At 50.5% G+C, this 16,621-nt stretch overlaps 1 protein-coding gene across 1 annotated transcript; it reads left to right on the top strand.

The window, feature by feature from the left end:
• The first annotated feature begins 10,472 nt into the window (after positions 1-10,472).
• On the top strand, positions 10,473-16,294 carry CELA3B (chymotrypsin like elastase 3B). Its single transcript, XM_010957407.3, has 8 exons — positions 10,473-10,599; positions 11,610-11,695; positions 12,595-12,692; positions 12,815-12,949; positions 14,057-14,193; positions 14,569-14,711; positions 15,366-15,518; positions 16,209-16,294. The coding sequence occupies exons 1-8, from the start codon at positions 10,527-10,529 to the stop codon at positions 16,224-16,226; spliced, it is 843 nt and encodes a 280-aa protein (XP_010955709.2). The 5' UTR covers positions 10,473-10,526; the 3' UTR covers positions 16,227-16,294.
• Positions 16,295-16,621: the final 327 nt, after the last annotated feature.

Below are 16,621 nucleotides of genomic sequence, written 5' to 3'. Positions count from 1 at the left end.
GCGACTTGAGCTTGTCACAGCCCTCCTCTCGACCACAGGGGCCAGTCTCCAGCAGCCCTTCCTGTGCTGATATTTGATTAGATAGTTTTCATTTACTTCAATCCAAACATGTACTGAGTGTCTATTAGGTGCTTATTTATTGGCCTGTCTGACCTCCCGAGCAGGCACTGAGGCCCTGGACGGTAAGGGCTGTCTCCTCATGCCTGTCTCCCAGTGCCAGCACAAGCCCCCGTGCGTAGTGAGTTATTTGAACAAAGGAAGGAAGGACTGAATGAATGACTGCCAGGCCGAGTTCTGGAACACCTCTGCCCTTGAAGGGCTTGGAGTCTGTGGTTGGAGGCCCCCTAGGGGAAGCCTGGGGTCTCCTGAGGACTGAGCTCACTCAGTGTCCGTCCACTTGCTGATACCTCTGGGGTGGCTGCGGGAACAGGAAGAGAGCCAGCTGGGGGGCTGGGAGGTCTCCACTTCCTGCTACAGAGACCCTGCCCAAGACTGACTCCATCCCTAACCTCTGACCCCACCGGGAGAGCACCAAGAAACAGGCCAGAAGGCAGGAAACTCCCCTGGGCCCAAGCTCCTAACAGGCCCCGGCTGAGCCCTGAGTCCAGGGCCCACCCTCCTTGCCAGGCCTGCGGAGCTCAGCTGCTCTGCCCCAGCTCCCCAGAACCTTCGTGGTCCCTGAGGCCACTGCCAATAGTTCAGGAAGTACCAAGCAGCCTGCCTGTGCAGAGAGGACAGCTGAGGTCAGGAGACCAAGGTTCAGGTCCCACCTCTGCCTCTCAGACACTGGGTGAGTGTGGGCATTTTATCTGCCTCCCCGAGCCTCAGTTTCTCCATCATGTTTACACTCAAGGTTGTTGTGGAGATCAAAGTAGGGATGGTCTCCATCATATTCAAGGAACTCAAAAATAAGTCAAACTTACAGATACAGTCGAAGCCACTTGAAGCCCTCGCCAACCCTACATCCTCCCTGCTTGGAGGGTGTCACCATCCTGGTCTCTGATGACCTTTGCTATCATGTTTATCCTGTTCCCACACACTGCTGTACCAAGTAGCGTTGATTTGCATGCTTTCAAGTGCTCTATATATTATAATATTATACCGAATGCATTATTCTCTAATTTGCTTTTTTACTCAATGAAATGCTTTTGAGATCTAGCCATGTGAATACACGTCACTCCAGTTCAATAATTTTGTCTTTAGTAGTGCCTTCTACAAATGTACCACAATTCATTCATTCTCCAGTCGGTATACATTTAGGTTGTTTTTATGTTTTGTTATTTCAAGCAGCGTTGAAATAACTCTTCTTTTACACGTCAAAAAATGGCTTGTGCAAAGATGAGTGTTTTCGGGGAACTTGCATTCATTGACCAGTGGTGTTCATGATTCATTTTGATGACACCATCTCCTGAACCCCAAATCGAGGCAAACAACTTGACGATGAAACATACCATTTGAAGCTGGGATTTTGTGGAATGCAAGGGCAATAATTGTCACGCGCTCTTCAGTGCTTCCTATGGGCAAGCCCCATGCCAAGTGTTCCACCTGCTCAAATTCTCAACAACGACAAAAAAATCCCTGTGAGGGAGCTACTTGTTTCCCCAACTGAGGAAACTGAGGTGCAGAGAAGTCAGGCATCTTGGCCAAGGTCACCCAACAGTGGTTGAACTTGAATTCAAACCAAACCTGCGTCTGTCTGACTCCACTGCCTGTATTTTAGCCAGATAGACCAGAGGGGCCCCAGTAGCAGCATAAAGGCAAGAGGGACTAATCCCAACCGTGGGCTCAGGGAGGTCTTTCTGAGAAGGCGCCGGTCCCAGCTGGCCTGGACAGATGTGGAGCAATGCAGTGGCAGCAACAGGCAGCATCCGGGAAAAGAGACACTTCAGGCCCAGGCACAGAGGCTGGGAGATTTAGCACCGCCCTTCACTCACCTTCCCTGGACCCCTCCCTGCCTCACACCTTCCTTGCATGCCTCTCTTTACCTTGATTCTACCCTGATCTGTCTGTTGTCCATCGTTCTTCCCAATTCTTCTATGTTTCATTCTTTTTCCCTTGTGTCATCTCTCTCTTCGTTCCCGCAACCATCTATCCTTCCATTCATCTATCCATCCATTCATCTGACATGAACTGAGCAACGATACTGTATGGGCATTGGAGCCTGGGTGATGCTGTCCCTAGAACTGGTGCTGAGTGCATCCATCATGTCCATGAGGAATCTCTGAGACTGGTCCTCTTCCTCACACACACCCTTACACAAACCAGGCAGCCTAAGAAATAAAACCTGAAGAGAGTCATGGCTCTCAGGGGCCCCCTGCTGGTAACATTAGAGATTACCTGCTAGGCTGGTGAGTTCCAGGGTGACTCAGGGTGGGGGCTGCTGGGGCTCCCCAAAGCACTCCTGCACAGCAACTTCTGCCACTTAGGGCTCCTCAGGGTGGGGTTCTTGTCAGAAATGTTTAATTCCCTAACTCTCGCCAGGCTCAAGCCTAAGAAGCAGTGACAGAGATTGTTCAAAAGTGAATGTTTGTGTCTCCCCAAATTTATATGTTGAAACCTAACCCCGGATCTGATGATGTAGAAGATGCGGGCTTTGAGAGGTAATGCGGTCACAAGGGTGAGGCCCTCATGAATGGGACTGATGCCCTTAAAAGAAGAGACACGAGAGCTTGCCTCCTTGCTCTCTGCTTTCTTATCCATGTGAGGATGAACTGAGAAGACGGCCACCGGCAAACCAGGACACCAGATCTGCCGGCACCTTGATCTTGGACTTCCCAGCCTCCAGAACTGCAAGGAATAACTGCTTGTTGTTTAAGACACTGAGTCTATGGCATTTTGTTACAGCAGCCTAAGCAGACCGAGATAGAGATGTTTGTTTCTTTTAGTGGGGAGGACTGTGTGCTCTCCAGTGTGTGTGTGAATCATGCCTGTGTGTGCTCTGCTGTGTGCACATGGGGAGCCAAGATGCACATTCCAAGCACTTGCTGTACTCTACGCCCCGGGCATGATGGAGACGTGCATGTGAGTGATCCTAACCTGTGCACACCAGATGTCCTCAGGGAATGTGCGTGGGAAGACATGCATGCATCCTCCTTACACATAGATGGGACAACCCGGGCCTCAGCTCCCAGAGTTCCCTAGTGAGGCTGGTTGTCCACTGACACCCTGTGTTGGCTTCCTTACCTTCCCTGTCTCACTTCCCTGCCCCCTGCATGGGCTTCTTGGGATCACCTCCAAAATAAGCCACCTACATTCAAATCCTTATCCCCAGGTCTGCTCCTGGGACAATGGAGGAGGCCTCCCAAGAGAAGAGGCCAATTCTCTGAGGCTGGCGGGGCCCAAAGATGGCAAGAGCCAGGGGACCCGGTGCCATCACTGCAGCTCTGAGTTAATCAATCGGCAACTGTCCCACCTCCCCACCCTGATCCCTGCCTTCCAGTTAGGTGAGAAACCTCTGACCATGTAAGTCTCTTTTAATGGAGTCGTCTGTTCCTTGTGGCTGAAATCCTTCCAGGAATAGGCGCTTTCCAGGGGCGTATTCCATGTGAAGGGCAGGTCAGCAGCCAGTTGAGGATGAGCCATAGTGGGGACAGCACTGCTGAGTGTGCATGTGTGTACACCAGGTGCACTGGCGAGTGCCTGCTGTGTGCAGGCCCCTTGCAGGGGCTGTGTCTCTGGGATGCAGAATTGGGTCAGGCTGGCATATCTGGGCCCGTCCCCTGTGGTTCCCCTGTCAGTTCCAGGCTTCATCTTTGTTGAGCACCTCCCTTGTCCTCAGCCCACCTGCTTCTCCGCTGGCCCACCTCCTCCACCCTGGTTACCTGGGCAACCTCTGTAGAATCCCAGCTAGTCCCCTCAATGGTATTCTTGCTCCTTTTTAAACTATTTTTCACTCAGCAGTCAGTGATAGAGTTTGAAAACATGTTGGATCACATTGTTCTCTTGTTACAAACCCTTGAAAGGCCCCCTGTTACTCTGGGGCACCTGCCCTCGCTGAGTTCTCCGGTCCTGTCCCGCACCTCCCACGGAAGCTCCACCCTTAGGTTTATTCCTCACTGCATTGCAGTTGGGCCAGGAATGGGGGGACTGACCCCTATAGGCTGGATTTCCCAGGCACCTGTGACAGCTTCTTTCCAGCTGGGTTCAGCCAATGGGAGGCACTAGTGGGGTTTGGAGGGCGGGATAAAGAGAGAAACCAGGGTATTTCTCCCCAACACCCTCTTAATGGCTTCCACCGGACAGGCCTGGGCTGGGCCCAGCTCCTGCTAAGCATCCTCAGGTCATCTCATCCCTCTGTCCCCTCATCCTGGGAGGCAGCTGTGGCTAAGCTCTAGGTTATACCGCCTTCCCTGTTGTCTTCGTAGCTAACGAATTCCCTCCATTTCAAATATGCAAGATTTCTGTTTTCTGGTTTGACCCTGACTGATACCGCCAACTATCTGACTGTCCAGCCTGAGAAGGAAGCCAGTAGCCTACAGAGGGCAGAGCGTTGGAAACAGCAGAGACCAGAACCCGAACCTTGCTGTACTGCTCCTGTGCTCCCTCATGCCTCTGGACTTGAAGTCAAGTCCCATTAGATGATAAATTTCCTAACTCTACCTTTGGTAGGGTTTCCTGCTGCTTGCATCTGAAAACATTTATGGTTTAAAAAAAAAAAAACATTTGTGGTATTTGGTGCTAGATACCTGTAGCTGTCCCCAGTATCTGTTTTCCCTTTCTTTCATGGTAAGAGCCATTTTCCTTGAGCAAAGGGCATTTCCCAGTCTCCCAGGGAGCCAGAGGGGCCACAAGCTGATTTCTGACACCTGTCAGAGGAGATGATGCAAATTCCAGGTTGGGTGCTTAAAGATAAAACAGAAGGTTGCCCCTTCCCTTTGTCTGCAATGTGGGTGCCGTGTAGGAGTTGCTGTGTTGGTTTCCTAGGTCACAAACTGGGTCTCTTAACAACAGAAATATATCCTCTTATAGTTCTAGGGGCTAGAAGTCTGAGATCAAGGGGTCAGCCAGGTTGGTTCCTCCTGAGGGCTGTGAGGGAAGGATCTGTTTCAGGCCCCTCTCCTTGGCTTGCAGGTAGCTGTCTTCCTTCTATGCGTGTCTCTTTGTGTCCAAATTTCAGCTTTTTATAAGGATACATGTCATATTGGATTAGGGCCCACCCAAATGACCTCATCTTAACTAACTGCATCTGCAGCGACCCTATGTCCAAATAAGGTGGTGTTCTGAGGTACCAGGGGTTAGGACTTCAACATAGGAATTTGGGGGGGGTACACAACTGAACTCATACCACTTGCCTTGTGGGTGAGGACACACCCTAGGGATGGAGGAACTGAGAAACAGCAGATGACGTCCCAGAGCAAAGCTTCCATGCCAGCTTGGACTTTGAAATTAGAGGAGAATAAATTTCTCTCTTATTCATGCACTGTTATTTGGGTTACATTCAACCACATGTGTGTCATAGGTCAGGGTCTGGGAAGGGACAGATGTCAAGCCCAAAGGATAGTTGAGGACTATTTAGTAAAAGTGCGGACGGGGTTGGAGAAACTAACAAGGGATGGTGGTGAGGCATCTCAAGGCTAGCAACAGTGGGGAGCTGATACCACCCCCGGCCTGAAGAGGCAGAGGGAGGAGGCAGTTCATGGAGCCCTGAGGTTGTAGGGAAAGGAGAAGCCCGCTGATAGGAGCTTGGGCCTTTGATGGAGGAATGCAGATGACTCAACAGCTCCCTCTTCCTGTCCTCCAGTCTCCTGCCGGCACCTTCCACTGTCTGGACCAGACCCAGAGGACAAAGGAGCCCAGGGGTGCTTTCATCAGTTCAGCCAGCAGAGCAGAGGAGATGGAGGGCACCCAGGGGACTGATTCCCAGTTCCTGCTGCCACACTCCCTCTGCTGGCTGTGGACTCAGGAGGCTTTGTCTTCTTGGCAAGAGGACCCCTGGTGACCAGATCTATGCCTGGAATCTAGTAGGTGTTCGACAGATATTGGTTGAGTGTGTATGTGCCAGGAGGGCAGAGAGGTGAGAGCAGGGGAAGGAGGGGACTTCATACCTTCAGCTCCTAAGTCACCATTGTCCTCCAGAGCAGCAGGGGCTGGGGGTGGAGGTGGGATTTCCCTCCCACCTTGCTCAGCCCCAGGAAGTCTCCTGCCCCTCCCACCCCATCCCTCCTCCAAGCCATTGCCCAACTGAGGCAGTGGCTTCCTTGGGGCAAGAGCCACCTTCATGCCATCCTCACCCTGGGTCCCTTCAGGGGCTTCTTGGTGTCATTGCAGGGTAGATAGGGCACTGTCTGATCCCTGAGGCTGGGCTATCCCATCTGAGAGGGATGAAGCTTGGGAACTTCAGGGCGATGAGGCACCAATAAGTCTGGGACTTTAGATCACTGTGAACATTGGCACCTTAAAGGCACTGAGAGTCCTGCAGGAAAGATCCATTTGAACTCTGTTTAATTTTGTATTTCCCAATTCCACTGGACCTTTGATTCTTTATTGAGTGACTACTGGGTTCTGTGTGAGAGCTGAGCTCCCAGCATTGAGCCAAGCAGGGTCTCCATCCTCGTGGCTCACTTATCATAGAACATCAATTCATATCCTCTGAACGCTGCTCTTTAGAACCAGCATCTGAACATTGCTGCTAGACTTCTCCAGACACACAGAGGGGCTGGCCTCCAGACATGCCCTTTATGCATGTCAGGGTCAGAAGAGGCAAGACATTCGAAGCATCTTTGGCTCCGTTCATTCACTTGTTTCCTCTTTTAATGTAATGTGTATATATGCACATTTTAAAAATTAATTAATTACTTAAATTTTTTGTGGGGGAGGTAATTAGGTTTTTATTTATTTAAATGGAAGTACTGGGGATTGAACCCAGGACCACATGCATGCTAAGCACACACCCTACCACCGAGCTATACCCTCCCTGCTAATGTAATATGTATATTGAGCACATACTATTTACTAGGCCCCTTCTGGCATTGGGGATTCAAACATAACCCTCTGGAGCTTCCCATCAGAGGGTAACTAGAAATAACAAAAACATTCTCCCCTAAGAAAAGGCTCCCCAGCCGCCCAGCCTCCCTGCCCTCCCCAGGCCGACCTCCCAATTCCCCATGCTCTCCCGCACACCCGAAACTTTACCGCCAGTTCAGGACGCGGCTTGCTTTGCTTTACCCTGAGGCCTACTGTAGATCCGGCCCCTCCGGCTTCTCTGGCCAGCTCCCTCTCCCCAGGGGAAAGGGATTTTGCTCCAGCTGCTCTGAGGCCAGATACTCCCAGAGGATTAATCAGTGGCACAGCTGACTGCGAGGCCACAAGGCCTTGGGGGTAAACCACATGACAGGGGTTGTGATGGGAGAGTGGTCCTAGAGGATCCCGCTCCCTTGGGACGGAGCAGAGGGCTGGGGTGGCCGCGTGTCTGTCTGCAGAGCTGGCAGAGAGGCTGGGATGTGCTCAGGGCCACTTGGATAAAGGCTAGGGGGCTCATTGTGTGACATTAGGGGGTCAGGCGGTGACAAATGCGGGGCGTGGTCCTTGAGTGGTCTTAATTTCCCATCTGTCAGAGAGAAGATATGGACTGGACCATCTTTTAGGCTCTGTCTGTTTCAGACAAGCTACAGTGGGATCTGGGAAGTTCTGACCGGCCCCTCTCGCTCCTAACCACCTCCTTGGCCTCTCCCTCTTTCTTCCTCAGTTCAGGGTCTGGGAAATGGCTCTGAGCTTCAAAGCTGAGTAAATAAACATGTCCGGGCTCATAGGGAACAGTGGGTAATGGAGGGCACTGCTATTTTTATCACACTTGGAAGGATTTTCACAGCAGCTTCTGTTTCACACACTCCCACGCGGGCCCAGGCCACTGGAGTAGCCCCCATCGCTGTGGGTGTGATCCGAGAGGCTGCACCCCTAAAAGAAAACCTGCCCAGTTGATGCCTGACATTCCACCTGGAGGGGTCTGATGGAAGCAGCTAAGGACGGCCCCCTCCCATGCTTGCAGAACGTAGGAGCCCCAGAAGGGTGGCCCCACCCTGAGTCAGGAACACTAGCAGGAAGGAGTCTGGTGATCCTTAGAGCCCTGGGCATTGAGGAGAGACCACCCTTGCTCAGGAAAGTCTGAGGAGCCGGTCTGCCTTATTCAGCAAATGTTCGTTGAGCCCCTACAAAATGTCAGCCCTGGGCCGGGAGGCTGTTTCCAATAGCCAACAAAGATGTGCAAAGTCTTTTCTGTAAAATAATGTGAATTAAGTTCACTGACTTGGTGCCAGGCACTGTGCCTCACACTTCACTAAGGCGATCTGGGGTATTGCTCTGTCTCCAAAATACACCCTGATCCCACCCATCTCTCTCCATTTCTGATTCTGCAATCCCAGGCCAAGCCCCACCTGCAACCCCTGCTTTGCCCAGGGGACTGAAATAGCTCCAGCTGGTCCCCCTCACCCTCTCCCCACAGTCCTTCACATAGTACCTGGGAAGAGATTTTTAGAAAGTATAAGTGAGATTCCAGGTGCTTCCCTTACTTTAATCGCCACCGCCACCCGCTAAGGTTTTCTCATTGTACTTAGAATAAAGACCCAACTCCTTATCACCCGGACCTGCAAGAAACCCGACAGGGTCTGCTTCCCCCACCACTTTCTCTCTATTTCTTATTCTCTCTCTCTCTCTCTCTATCTGGATTTCAGATAAGAGAATTGGATTAATCATAATCCTCGGTCCATGACACACTCTCATCATTGTTTAAATTATCATTAGTCCGCACATGGGTCACTTTTATTTATTAGACATTCAGTTATTTTAGATAATGCAGTTAGCACCTTCAAAGCCACAGCTAAGCTATGACACAGGTGAATCTCAAAAGCATATGCTAAGTGAAAAACACCCAGAAACAGAAGGTATATACTATATGCTTCCATTTGTATGTAAACATTCTAGAAAAGGCAAGAGCAAAGAAAGCAGATGACTAGTTGCTGGGAGTGGCGGGGGAGCAGGTGTGGGGGTGGGATAGAATGTGACAAGAAATCCTGGGGGTAATGAAAATGTTCCGTGATTGTGGTGGTGGTTACATGACTGTATATGTTTGTCAAAATGTATTAATTTTACAGTAAAAACTAGTAAATTTTATTATATGTCAATTAACCTTCAGAAAAGCTAAAACCAAACAAAAAACCACCAAAACAAAGCTAGAAGCTCTAGCAACATCTAATCTATTCTCTTTGCCTCCAGCCCAGACTTAAGCTAACCATGATCTGGAATCCTATGTTCATCACACCTTTGCTTGCCATTTTATACAGTTTTATTCACCTATTTGTAGTCCTTAGAAGCTATATTTTTAAATTTCAATGATTTTTTATTCTATAAAAAGAGTATTAAACTGCATTTAATCTTCTGATGCCTTTTTTTCTTCTTTATTTATATTCCGAGGAATTATCTGCATTGTGGCTTGTCACTGCGATTCACTCCATTTGACTGATGGTTAATATTCCATTATGTGACTATACTACACATATTCATTCATTTGCCTTGATGGACATCTGCACTGTTTCTAGATTTTTGCTATTGAGGATTGAGGACAGGGCTGCTGGGAAGACTCTTGTTCGTGTTCCCTGGGGCATATGTGCACGATTTTCTTGAGGGTTCATACCTAAGAGTGGAACTGCTGGATCACATGTGAATTCAGCTTTAGGCGTCACTTCTTTGACCTCATCCCTCACCACTTTTTACTTGGACTACCGTGCTTCAGTCTCACTTATCTCCTCTCCTTGAAGAAGCCAAGCCCATTCCAGCCTCCAGACCTTTGTACCTGCTGTCCTTTCTACCTGGAAAGCTTTTCCTTCAGGGCTTCCCATGGCTGGCTTTTACTTACCCTTTAGAACTCAATCGAACACTACCTCCTCAGCCCAAAAGTCACTGTCTCTGGCCCCTGGTCAAAAGAAGTCTCTCCTCTTCCCACCCCAGTCACTTCCAGCACACATCACCTACCACCATAATCAGAAATAGTCTTTCCTTATTTTTGTTGATTTGTTATTGTCTCTCCTGTTAGACTCAAGCTCCAGGAGAGCTGGGACCATGTCTGCATCCCCTCAAACATCTTGATATAGAGAGTGTGCTCAACAACAACAAAAAATTTTATTGAGGTAGATACTAATATTAATCCTACGTTAGAAATGAGAAATCTGAGGCTCATAGAGGTTAAACCACGTGCCCAAGGACGCAGAGCTTGGAGGTGGCAGAGCCAGGATTTGAACCTAGATGTGACTAATCCCAGAGCCATGTGCTTTCCTGGAACATGACTGACTTGTTCTGATGTGAACTTTCCTTCCTCCTCTCCCATTATCAGCTTGCCATTCAATGCCACCTGTGGAGCCCCACCCACATTGGAGGGAACCCTGGGTCCTGTGGTTGGCTGTCACTCCCCCATCTGCAGTGGGTGAGGGATGTGGCCTTGGGCCATGGGAGACCTGGTGTTCCACCACCTGTTCTGGGAATGGGGCCCAGTCTGACCCCCACCCCCCATTTCCCACCCTATATTAGAGCCCTAGGCTATGTGTCTCTTTCTTATCGCCTCAAAACTCACGATGATCCGGCTGCTGAGTTTTCTCCTATTTGTGGCCCTTGGTAAGCCCCCAACCTGCTCTGCACTGGGCCAGAAGCCCTTGAAATCTGCCACCCACCCTGAGTCTCTCAAACCCAATACCTGCTTCCATGCGGGAGCTCTCACCTTGTGTCTGGGGCATGATTGTGGAGGCTTCTGGCTTGGTGCTAGAGCAGGAGAATGGAGGGGAAGCTGTGGGTGGTGGACCAGCTCAGGAGGAAGACTGGGGGACCCAAAGCTCTGTGGTGGGAGTCCTTGATGGGGGCAGTGAACAAAGTCTGATGGGAAAGAGTTTGGGCTCTTTGGTTAGACTGCTTGGGTTAGAACTTCCTTTCCTCTGCTTAACCCTCCAAATCTCCTCTCACACTCTCCTACTGCGCTCCATATCCTGAGGTCTACTCTTTTCCTGGTCTTTCTGCCATAGCACATTACGGCTCTCGGCCACCTTCTCCAAGCAGCCTCCCTTGACTGACAGTGATTAATGGTAACAGATAATGTTAATTGAATTCTTACTAGCTATCTCCCAGGCAGAATGTCAAGGATTTCTTTTCTTATATTATCTATATAGTCCTCACAATGGCCCCAAGAGGTTAGTACTGTTATTATCCCCAATTACAAATGGAGAAACTGACCCTCAGAGAAGTACAGTAGCTCATCCTAGAGCCAGGGGAAGGGCTACACTTTGAAACTAGGCAGTCTTCCTCCAAATCCACTATTCTTCGTGACAATAGCTGTCACTTCTCGAAGGATCATTGGGTGCCAGGCATTGTTCTGAGTGCATCAACCCCTTCTTTCCTGCCATGGAAGGAGACCACATGTTCATCTCCATCCCTAGGACTCCTGGGACTCTGGAAATCTCTGCTCTAGTCCAAAGGCTCACTGTTCATATGTAGCTACTGAGGTCAGAGCGGGGAAGGCGCTTGCGTGGGCTCACACAGCCTGCCTGTCTGTGGCACAGCTGCAGCTGGGACCCTGGCCTCTTCTTTGTTTTTGGGGACCCCTGCCTGGCTGACACTTCTTCTCTCCTCTGTAGCCTCAGGCTGTGGCCAACCTTCCTACCACCCCTCCACCCGAGTTGTCAATGGTGAGGACGCAGTCCCCTACAGCTGGCCCTGGCAGGTAAGAGCAATACCAGCTGCACCGTTTACCACCATGAGCTCTGCACCCCGTGCTCTGACTACAAAGCATCCAGCCTTGGCCCCGCTGCTTCGTTTCCAGTATCCGCTTCAGCTTCTCCAGACCAGGAAACTCTTGGACAATCTACTTCATGTGGAAATTTTGTCTGTTCAGTCTGGAACCCTGGCTGGTCTGTTTGCAAGTTAAAAGTAGAATCTGTGGAGAAGACAATGTTTAACTGAAGAGTTGGTATACCAGTGGTGGAATTTCAGCACTGTGTTTAAGCAGGGAGATTTGAGGGACTCACTTCTAGACTCCTCAAATTATACAACAGAGCTATAATTTCTGAGAGCAATCAAGGGATGACGGGCTTTAGAGAGGTGAGTGGATGGAGGCACAAAGGGCTAGACTCATTGCAGTAACACAGTAGCCACTAGCCTCATGTGCCCATTTAAATTTAAATTAATTAAAGTTACAAAATGTTAGAAATTCAGTTGTTCAGTGCTTAGTCACATTTCAAATTCTCAATAGCTGCATATGGCTAGTGGCTACAATACTGGACAGTGAAGATATAGAACTTTTCCATCATTACAGAAAGTTCTAAGAGATGGCCCTGGTCCACAGTAAAGATCAGCAAACCTGTGTAAAGGATGAGCTAGTAAATATTTTAGCCTTTGTTGGCCATGTGGTTTCTATTGCAGTGACTGGATTCTGCCATTGTAGCATGAAAGCAGTTATAGATGGTACAGTTGTGTAGGTTGGGCACTGCACATTTCCAGAAGCTGCCATTCTGTGTGAGTGATGCCCTCTAGAGTTGTACAGTGCACAACCTATACAGCCATGGGTAGCAACCCTCACCGCGGGGCCCACACAACTCAGGTTCCTCCCTGCCTTGCCACCAGGTCTCCCTGCAGTATGAAAAGAACGGAGCCTACAGGCACACCTGTGGAGGCAGCCTCATCGCCCCTGACTGGGTCGTAACTGCAGGCCACTGTGTCTCGTGAGTTCTCTCACTTGTTCCTGCCCCTGGGTGAGACCCAGGCAGGCTGGGGCAGTGGATGACTGTGGGAGGGAAAGGAGGGAGGCCAGTCAGGCCTGGACTGACCTCACCTCCACCGGCAGGAGCTCCCTGACCTACCAGGTTGTTCTGGGCGAGTATGACCGGGGAGAGGAAGAGGGCCCGGAACAGGTGATCCCAATCAATGCTGGGGACCTCTTCGTGCACCCACTCTGGAACTCCAACTGCGTGGCCTGTGGGTGAGTGAACTTGCAGGCCTGGGACCCAGTGACTCCTCTACTGGTCCCTCTGTGACCCCATACAGATTCTGAGCAGCCTGAGCGCAGGTCCCACATGCTGAGGGTCAGAATCAGCAGAGCCTTTGAGGATCATCTGCATCAAACCTCTCTTCCATGGAGGGGACAGCAGGGCCTAGGGAGGGGCAGGAACTCTCCCAAGGCCACTCAGCTGGTTGGCTTCAGAACCCAAGACTCCTCGGGCACCCCCACTCCCAAATCCAAGGTTTCTTCCATTCAACAGATGTTCATCCAGAGCACCCTGGGTTCCTGGCTTGTGGACAAAAGGAGGAGCACTGGACTGAGAGTCAGGCTCCAGGACTAAGTTGCTGTATGGCTTGAGCTAGTCAAAGTCATTGCCTTTCTCGAGGCCTCAATCTGACCACTTGTCAAGGGTGACTTTGTGGGTGGTTGTGAGGGTCAAGGAGGCAATCACTGGGTGAGAACAGCAAGCAAGGCTTCTTAAGCCCCTCAAGCATATGCAAAATTGTGTGTCAGCATTTTTTCTGGTGAGAGGGTCAAAGAAGTGTGCAGAATCCTGCAAGTGCAGTGCAGGAGTGAGGGACCATAATGATCAAGACTTTGACCCATCCTTACAGAGCTCCTGGGGTAGGTGGAGAGAAGATCAGACCCAAAAACAATAACTTGAGTGGCAAGCAGAAGATGGAGACAAAGCAGTGGTTCTCAAATTGTGAGAAGGCTAGAGCAGCAACATCGCCCAGACATGCGTTAGAAATGTGAATCCTTGGGGCTTCCCCGACCCACTGCATCAGAAGCTCTGATGGGCTCCAGCAAGGAGGGAGTGTTTGTGTTTTAACAAGCCCTCCAGGGATTCCAGTGCAGCTGGTGTGTGAAAACCACTAATGTAAATTAAGCTGAAGACAATTATGAAGGGCAAGGGTCAGCATGGGCTGAAGGGGCCAGGAGGGCTTCCTAAAGTTGTTCAGCAATAAGGATGCATAGGATCTGGAGAGAGATGGAGCAGCGGGCGCATCCCAAGCAAGCTGGGGTGGGTGGGGCTTGGTCTGGCTGGAGGACCAGGCTCCTCATGACCTCTTCCCTCCTCCCCAGCAATGACATCGCCCTCATCAAGCTCTCACGCAGCGCCCAGTTGGGAGACAAGGTCCAGCTCGCCTGCCTCCCTCCCGCCGGTGACATCTTGCCCAATGAGACACCCTGCTACATCAGCGGCTGGGGCCGTCTCTACAGTATGTGCTGAGCCCTCTAGCCGGCCAAAGGGACACTGGGCAGGAAGACAGAGCCCGGGGCAGGGGGCTGAGGGCAACACCACAAACATCTTTGCACTTTTCTCCCATTCCTTCTCCAGCAGCAGCCTTCTCCCCTCATCCTCCCAAGCCTGAATGTGTTTGATGGAAAGTTTCTTAATGTCTTCTGTGTGCCAGGAGCTGGAGACATTCTGATGGACAAAGCAGGCAGGACCATATAAGCTGGTGGGAGGAAAGTTCCCATCAGACTAGAAGAACTGCCTTTTCTCAAACCCCCCACCCCACTCAGGGACTCCTGGATCCCAGTCCGAGCCCTGTACCCCAATGGCCCCTGCTCAGCCCTCTCTATCCCCACAGCTGGTGGGCCGCTCCCGGACAAGCTGCAGCAGGCCCTGCTGCCCGTGGTGGACTACGAGCACTGCTCACAGTGGGACTGGTGGGGCAGCACCGTGAAGAGAACCATGGTGTGCGCCGGCGGGGACACTCGCTCCGGGTGCAATGTGAGTCAGCTCTCACCTGCCCGAGGTGGTGTGGGGCTACAGCCCCTCCATGGGAACTGCAGGGCCCTGGGGTACCTCTGCCATCTGCCAGAAAGGCAGAGGAGGATCTTACCTGCTGGCCCCATCCAGCCTCCAGGCCAGACAGGACTTGGAGGAAGTCAGTGCAGCCCAGACACACAACCTTGGTCTCTTGATTTTCATCGCAGATCACACACTGACTCTATCTGGGGCAAGTCTCTGTCCCTCCCTGGTTCTCAGGCTTCCCCATCAGTATAGCAAGGGATATTGACACCATGACATGACCTCCAAAGCCACCTTCAACTCTGGGGTCCTGAAGTTATAATTAAGCAATACTATAATTGTATTATAAGCGAATATGAGTAACAGCATGAATAACTAACTGTGGTACTAATAATGGGAACTACCGTTTATTGGTTGCTTCCTCTCTACCAGGCATTGTGCTAAGATCATATATTTATCATCTCATTTAATTCTCACAAAATCCTGTAAGATAGATATCATTCCCCATCACAAAGGAGCACACTGAGGCTTGGAGAGGTCAAGTCATATGGGAGTTTCTCAAAATCCCCAAGGTCATAACCAGTTCCTTGAAGCTCAGTCACGGCTCAGCCTTCTTCTCTCTGATCATTCCAGGGTGACTCTGGAGGACCCCTCAACTGCCCCGCAGAGGACGGCTCCTGGCAGGTCCATGGCGTAACCAGCTTCGTTTCTGCCTTTGGCTGCAACACCCTCAAGAAGCCCACGGTGTTCACACGGATCTCAGCCTTCATTGACTGGATTGAGGAGGTGAGCAGGGCAGGGCGAGCTGCTGCGGCTCCAGGCGCTGGCTCTTTGGAGAGGTGCCTGCAGGATGGGGGAGAACAGCAGATCCCGATCCTAGGAGGTCAGTGGTTGGGAGGTGGCAGGCCCTTGGGGACATTCCAGAGGGGTTTGAGGATGTTTTCTGCTACAGTGTGGCCCCGGGAATCTCAAGGGCTTCTGGGTGAAGCTTTGAACTACTGCTGAACGTCCTTATTTCAACGAGTGTTTCTGAAGTGCCTCCTCTGGTCCAGGTTTTTTCTTATCATGGAGGATAGAGTGAAGTGTCAAATGGCTGCCTTCTGGGGACAGAAGGCTCAATGAGCAAAATGATGAAGTGTGATAGGTGAAGCTCAGGCCCCAGTGAGAGTACAAACCTCATCGGGGAATGAGTGGTCAGAAAGGATTAATATTATTCATGATAACAGTAGTAGCCATCATTTATAAACTACTTAAACATGTGCACTGTGATGACACCTGAGCTAATAGTTTAGTCAGAAACTCCCATGAGCTAAGTACTATGATTACCCACCTTATATAGATGAGGAAATTGAGGCTCAGAGAGGTCTGATCACTCTCCTGTGGTCACATAGCCAATGAGGGACATGGCAGGGACCTGAACTCAGTTCCATATGGCTCCTAACTAGACTATTCTGACTTTCCCCCCTCTTTTCTCAGACCATTGCAAGCCACTAGAATCAAGGCCGGGGTGGCAGTGCCCATCCACATTCTTTGTAAAAAATAAAGATCTCAGAAAATTCCAACTTGAGTCCTACTTCATTCTTTGATTCATCTCTTCCCCTCTGGGCCATTCTTAAAATCTTACATGTGATATACAAAGGTAAGACCAGATTGAATCCTCTTATAAGAGAATGAGAAAAAAATGAGGCCCAGAGAGAAGGGAGTTGCTGTCCAGTGACCAACCACCCCAGTTTGCCTGGGACTGACAGGACAGGACACAGGACTTTTGGTGGTGAAAACTGGGTTAGTCCCAGGAAGTTGGTCACCCTATATAGCCACACACACAATCATTGGCTTTTCAATGCAGGCAGAAAACCATGGTACAGTCTAAGGAAATAGTGTCCTTGCCA

Source organism: Camelus bactrianus, chromosome 13, assembly GCF_048773025.1.
Source record: "Camelus bactrianus isolate YW-2024 breed Bactrian camel chromosome 13, ASM4877302v1, whole genome shotgun sequence".
Lineage (NCBI taxonomy): Eukaryota > Metazoa > Chordata > Mammalia > Artiodactyla > Camelidae > Camelus > Camelus bactrianus.
This window is presented reverse-complemented; position numbering and strand designations above follow the sequence as displayed.

Excerpts from the sequence above, each read along its gene's own strand:
- CELA3B (XM_010957407.3), top strand. The coding sequence starts at position 10,527 with ATGTGTCTCTTTCTTATCGCCTCAAAACTCACGATGATCCGGCTGCTG. Across the intron at positions 10,600-11,609 it reads TCTCCTATTTGTGGCCCTTG|CCTCAGGCTGTGGCCAACCT; the intron begins GTAAGCCCCCAA and ends TCTCCTCTGTAG. Across the intron at positions 11,696-12,594 it reads CCTACAGCTGGCCCTGGCAG|GTCTCCCTGCAGTATGAAAA; the intron begins GTAAGAGCAATA and ends CCTTGCCACCAG.